The sequence below is a fragment of the Corylus avellana genome, chromosome 8 (genome assembly GCF_965113065.1).
Source record: "Corylus avellana chromosome 8, dhCorAvel1.hap1.2, whole genome shotgun sequence".
Classification (NCBI taxonomy): domain Eukaryota; kingdom Viridiplantae; phylum Streptophyta; class Magnoliopsida; order Fagales; family Betulaceae; genus Corylus; species Corylus avellana.
The window spans coordinates 2108810-2115939 of NC_142497.1; the positions used below are offsets into that span (position 1 = coordinate 2108810).

The 7130-nt window shown below is 38.6% G+C and overlaps 1 protein-coding gene across 1 annotated transcript; it reads right to left on the bottom strand.

Moving 5' to 3' along the window:
- Positions 1–1930: 1930 nt before the first annotated feature.
- On the bottom strand, positions 1931–4414 carry LOC132163803 (uncharacterized). Its single transcript, XM_088519246.1, has 2 exons — positions 2333–4414; positions 1931–2275 (listed from the first exon to the last, which is right to left on the bottom strand). The coding sequence occupies exons 1-2, from the start codon at positions 4412–4414 to the stop codon at positions 1931–1933; spliced, it is 2427 nt and encodes an 808-aa protein (XP_088375372.1).
- Positions 4415–7130: the final 2716 nt, after the last annotated feature.

Here is a 7130-nt window from a genome sequence, read left to right on the forward strand (position 1 = left end):
ACTGGTGAGGGCTTTATTTTTGTATGAAAAATGTTTTGACATGGTGATGGTCATGGAAGCATATTGAATTTTAAGACAATATTATTTAAACCAGATCCTCATATAAATAAATACTGATATTATGTTTTAAACCAGATTAAATAAAAATATCTGTCAACAATGATTATTAGATTGCTTAATCATTTTGTATAATATATATATATATATATAGTGTTCATACTATATAATTGGACAGTCATATATATACATGGTGATCAATCAGTTAATTACTTTGAAATTTCACTGAAACTTTGTAAGCAAAATACTTCGTCGTACGTAGAGATCGCAATTCATGTTTATGTGTCGGGTTTGGATGATCATGTTGAGGCATGTGTATAAATTATATAGGTAAAACATCATAACCCAACCCATTTAATTAAACGGATCAAATCTTTCAACCCAGTGGCGTATCCAGGAATTTATCTGCTAGGGGCAGAAATAAAATAATAAAATATAAGACAACTCTCCTTCAGTTTACTCTGATTTTTGGGCTGAAATTTGGGCTGGGTTGAGTTTTATAGGGGCTAAAAGTGTCAAAATATGAAATTTGAGTTTATTTATAGGAGCCAGTAGAAAATTTGGGCATAAAAATATATATTTTTTTTAAAATTAAAAATTTTTTTGAAATTTTTTTTTTTTTTTTAAAAAAAAAAGAAAATTATGGGCCTGCCCCTGTAGTGTGTATCCGCCTCAGTTTCAACCCTAACCCCTAATTTAATTTGTATTGGCCGTTCGTGTCGAATTCACGGATCATGTCAAAAATTGTCTGTTATTATGTCATGTGTTAGGTTTGGATCATGTCGAAGCATGGATATAATCAGGGTCAATCTTAATTTGACGCATTTAATTAAACGAATTAGACTCTTCAACTCTAATCTTTTAATTCTGCGTCATGTTGTTTGAGTACATGAAATATGCACAATTTCAAAGAATATTATATAGCATTTGCACCTGCACAAAATGTCAAAAGATCGCTTTTCCATGATATGATTTATAATCATATCTTGAACTTCGACTAATCATGCAACGTCACTCGATAACAATATATGTTAAAAATGTTCATGGACAATGAAAAGTTGACGTGTGTAAGCTTCTGATCAGTGCTGGGGACAAAATGATTTTTCTTAAAAAAAAAAAAAAAAATGAATTAGAAGCCTGGAGAAGCTTTTCAATTGGTTAATTTATATATGGAGTCAAGAATGCTTTGATTTTTTTTTTATTATTATTATGAATATAAAAACTATTTATATGTTTTTCATTAAATAAGAGTCCTTGGAAATTAAACCATACGATTAGAATATTTTATAATTAAATTAGTCCACTAACTAGGTCTTGTTTCTGTTTCTATGAGTTACTCGGCAAACTAATTATAAGCATTCTATAATTAAAGTATTAATAGACACAGAGATAGAGAGAGAGAGTCAACGACTTAACCACAAATGGATTAATGGACAGAAATGGTCCAATTAAAGAAAAGAAAATACACCTTTAATTAGCATATGTACGTCCACGAATGAACAAATATGGTCCAATTAACAAATAAAAAACTTATAAATCAGCTCAAGAAAATAAATCTTCTTTTGCAAAAGCAATGCAAAGCATCATTAATCCCTTCTGTCTGTTATGCCCGTCTATCACAGCGGATTGTTTTGATTGACATTGAACGATGCTATATATTAAACAAACCCAGATGGCAGTATCTGATCTTTCACCATCGTTTATTCTTTTCATCAACACATAAACTGCAAAATAAAATAGTAAAAATCATGATATATAACAAAATAATGGTGGTATATTAAAGCAAATAGAAATAATTAAAGACGACTAGGTATTTTAAAGAAAATGCTTCCATGTAATATACTCACATAATTTGATTGAAATATAGATTGGTTTAGTAAACAACAGGAGGAGGCGGCGACTTGTAGTAGTAGGGAACTGGTGGTAATGGCGATGGTGGAGGAGGGGAGTTATAGTAGTAAGGAGTAGGTGATGGAGATGGAGGAGGAGGTGACTTGTAGATGTAGGGAGGAGGTGGCAATGGAGATGGGGGTGGTGGTGACTTATAAACGTAAGGAGGAGGAGGTGAATTATAGATGTAGGGAGGAGGTGGCGATGAAGATGGAGGAGGTGGTGAGTTGTAAACATAAGGAGGAGGAGGTGACTTGTAGATATAGGGAGGAGGTGGCGATGGAGATGGGGGAGGTGGTGAGTTGTAAACATATGAAGGAGGTGGTGACTTGTAGACATAAGGAGGAGATGGCGATGAAGATGGGGGAGGTGGTGACTTGTAAACATGAGGAGGAAGTGATGGAGATGGAGGAGGAGGTGACTTATAGATATATGGAGGAGGAGGAGAGGGAGATGGTGGTGGTGGTGACTTATACACATACGGAGGAGGAGGCGAGGGAGATGGTGGCGGTGGTGACTTGTAGACATAGGGAGGAGGTGGCGATGGAGATGGGGGAGGTGGTGAGTTGTAAACATAAGGAGGAGGAGGTGAATTATAGATGTAGGGAGGAGGTGGAAATGGAGATGGAGGAGGTGGAGGTGATGAGTTGTAAACATAAGGAGGAGGAGGTGATGGAGATGGAGGAGGAGGTGACTTGTAGACATAGGGAGGAGGTGGCGATGGAGATGGGGGAGGTGGTGAGTTGTAAACATATGGAGGAGGTGGTGACTTGTAGGCATAGGGAGGAGGTGGAGATGAAGATGGGGGAGGTGGTGACTTGTAAACATAAGGAGGAGGAGGTGATGGAGATGGAGGAGGAGGTGACTTATAGATATATGAAGGAGGAGGAGAGGGAGATGGTGGTGGTGGTGACTTATACACATACGGAGGAGGAGGCGAGGGAGATGGTGGCGGTGGTGACTTGTAGACATAGGGAGGAGGTGGCGATGGAGATGGGGGAGGTGGTGAGTTGTAAACATAAGGAGGAGGAGGTGATGGAGATGGAGGAGGAGGTGAATTGTAGATGTATGGAGGAGGAGGAGAGGGAGATGGTGGTGGTGGTGACTTATACAGATACGGAGGAGGAGGCGAGGGAGATCGTGGCGATGGTGACTTGTAGACATAGGGAGGAGGTGGCGATGGAGATGGGGGAGGTGGTGACTTGTAAACATATGGAGGAGAAGGTGATGGAGATGGAGGAGGAGGTGACTTATAGATATATGGAGGAGGAGGAGAGGGAGATGGTGGTGGTGGTGACTTATACACATACGGAGGAGGAGGCGAGGGAGATGGTGGCGGTGGCGGTGGTGACTTGTATACATAAGGGGGAGGAGGCGATGGAGATGGGGGAGGTGGTGACTTGTAAACGTAAGGAGGAGGAGGTGATGGAGATGGGGGAGGAGGTGAGGGAGATGGTGGCGGTGGTGAGTTGTAAACATAGGGAGGAGGTGGAGATGGAGACGGGGGAGGTGGTGATTTATAAACGTAAGGAGGGGGTGGTGATGGTGATGGAGGAGGAGGAGACTTGTAGACATAAGGAGGAGGAGGTGATGGAGATGGGGGAGGAGGTGACTTGTAGACATAAGGGGGAGGAGGTGATGGAGATGGTGGAGGTGGTGACTTGTAAACGTAAGGAGGAGGAGGTGATGGAGATGGAGGAGGTGGTGATTTATAAACATAGGGAGGAGGAGGTGATGGAGATGGAGGAGGAGGTGACTTGTAAACATACGGAGGAGGAGGTGAGGGAGATGGTGGTGGTGGTGAGTTGTAAACATAGGGAGGAGGTGGAGATGGAGATGGGGGAGGTGGTGATTTATAAATGTAAGGAGGGGGAGGTGATGGTGATGGAGGAGGAGGTGACTTGTAGATATAGGGAGGAGGTGGGGATGAAGATGGTGGAGGCGGTGACTTATAGACATAGGGAGGAGGTGGCGATGGAGATGGAGATGGAGATGGAGGAGGAGGTGATGAGGGAGATGGCAGCGGTGGTGACTTGTAAATATAAGGAGGTGGAGGGGATGGTGAGGGTGGTGGCGGTGACATATAGATGTAAGGAGGAGGAGGATATGGTGATGATGGTGGAGGTGACTTATAGTAGTCATATGGTGGTGGAGGGGGAGACTTTTTGTGGTTTGGAGGTATTGGGTAATGGAATTTTGGTAGTGGTGAATTGTAGTAGTAAGGAGGTGGTTGGGGTGAGTTATCATAGTAATATGGTGGTGGAGGGGGAGACTTCTTGTGGTGTGGAGGGTAATGGAATTTTGGTGGTGGTGAATTGTAATAGTAAGGTGGTGGTGGAGGAGACTTGTAAATGTAAAGCGGCGGAGGTGGAGATGCATAAATGTAAGGCTTCTCAATGGCTGCTACATTGGTGGCAAATAAGATTAATGCCAATGCATAGACTAAGTGAGGCCAAAGATTGGCCATTTTTGAGCAACACTAGAACTCCCCCTAGTTTAGGTGACTTCTATGCCTGGAAGATTTAGACTACTTGTGATTGAGCTCTCACAAGAGGCTCACAGTTTATATAGCCATCCCCTCAATGAGTAGAGCATTTGTTTAAGAGTATATGATGCTTCCAACCTCTAACCAATCAATAATTTAGGTTTGAAATTTTCCTTTCTTTTTTTTCTTTTTTTTTTTCTAATTAAATACAATGGGATCTGAATGCTCCAGCTTAATGAGTCGTGTGCTTATATGCCTTGAAATTGTCCAGCTGAGCAATGCAATCTCCATATTCATATATATATATATATATATAGAGAGAGAGAGAGAGAGAGAGAGAGGGTTGACTCAAGAAATATTCATCAATAACAGTTGATTAAATTTGAAGATTTTCCAATTTGTGAGGTAGAACTGGCCAGTCATCACCAATATGCATCAAGCCTATGAAAGCATCTTTTTTATTCGATTATTGGCCAACACTTTCTAACATGGTGTGGAAGCATTGTTTAAAAGATAAAAAAGGTTTTCAATGGCTTACTTCCAAGTTTAATTTGCCAAATATATATATATATATTGACAATGATATAAAGTCAGCTAATTACCAGTTCTTTGGCTTCACAGCTGTTCACTGCCGACAATGACTATTAATGATTAGAGAAATGAAGAGACATTTAGAAGCAATTTGTACGTGTAGGAGATAACCGCGTGAAGAGGTATGAAACTTTGAAACCTATGCCAAATTGTCTTTCATATGACTCGTTTTCAATGTTCCTATGCATCCTCTCTCTAATCAAGTTGTAATGCATGATTTTGATACCCGCAACCGTTCTTAATATATAGATTATATATTAAGAATGTGTTTGGCCCATGATTGCATAGACTAAACATGCATTTTTAAACAAAATCGTGAAAAATATCCCTTTCGAGAATTCGTTTAAAAAAAAAAATGACAATTTGAAAAAAATGAATTCACGTTTCCTAACAACAGGCAACTGGTGCGTTTTTTAAAAGCACACTTATTTATAACGCTTAACTGCAGCTTTAAAAATCTTGTTTTCATTTAAAAAAAAAAAAACAAATTCGTCATGGGAATTGAAGGGTTATACTTGCGTATAAACATAATAAACATATTTTGAATAGGATATTTCGAAGTCAATGTGAAGAAGTAGTTCGAAAAAAATGGTCATGGTGGTAGCATGTTACGAATTGATTACATTATCAACATTTGGAGTGAAATGGTCGCGGTGCTAGCATGTTACAAATTGATTACATTATCGCCATCAGAATGAAATGGTCAAAGTACGTAATACTATATATTATGTTAGCCATTTGAAATTAATTTTTCTTATTGAGCTTGGTGTTAATTCCAAGGAAGAGTGCAGGTTGCAGCTTCAACGATTATTAATGGCCTGTATAATAAGACTTTTTAAAAATAAAAAATAAAAATAAAGGAGAGTCAAAGGCTTCAGAAGGAGATTTCTTCCTCGTTCTTTGCATCTGTTATCTTGATCTATAATATTCTCCAAATGATTGCTTTATTTTGTCCATTTGTCTAAAACGTGGAATTTCTTTTTATTTTATTTAAAAGTAACTGTAGATCGAATATTGAAACTTTAGAGGGGCCTAGTCAATTCTTTAAATTATGAAAATTGTCTAATAAAAGGTCCCATGAAAATGAAACTTCATGCATGGACCCTTCTAAAATTAATGTATAGGGGTAACTTCACTTTAGATTTCTGAATTACTACGTGATTTGATAAACTCTCTTCAAACTTCAAAACCTCTCAATTTGAACCTTACAACTTTCAATTGCAGTCAATTTGAACATGTCCGTCAAATTTAGTCATTAACTGAAATATCTAAAAAGACCAAAATATCCCTAATTTTTTTTTTTTTATTTAATTTGAAATTAAGAGTAAATTTAAAATTTTATCAAAAAGTCAAGAGTATAAATATCATTGTCTCACTTTTAATGTTTAAAATCTAACAGAGTGAATCAAATTAACTAAAATTGAAAATTCAAGAGTTCAAATTAAGAAATTTTGAAGCTTAGAAGACTTGTCAAATCACATGGTAATTCAGAAATTGAAAGTGAAGTTACCCCTAAGAGCATTCCCAGCAGCTACCCGATCATATTCCCTAAATTTAAGGATCCAAACTACTTTTTGCTTCCATATATCAATTTACTCCCCAATAGCTTCCTTAAATACTTCCCTATATCATTAAAATATTATATTTTTATTTTACTTTTTTTTATATTTTATTCATTTAATTTATACTTTCTCTCTCCTTCATATTTTCTTCTTCTTTCTTTCCGATGCAGCGCAGCACAGCAGCAACCCACCCATTTCTTCTTCCTGTGATTTCTTCCTTTTCTTCTCCTCCCAACAAGGAAGCTAATGTCCTCACTCCTGTCCCTGTGATCCTCTTGCACCCAACCACCTCAAATTTCTTCAATTTCCAACACCCCCTCGCGATCGCTATCAACCCCATGTCGTCCAAGTCCGCCGAGTTCTTTATCGACAGCGACTCCAGCCCCTCGCACAACGTGACCCCATCCAACTGCGACCCAATCGGCGCTCACATGCCTTGACGCCTTGTGTCTTTGATTTGATTTATGGGTTTCTTTGGTTTGATTTGATTTATGGGTCTGAAATCTCTGGTTTGAAATCTCTGGTCTGAAATCCCTGAAATCTCT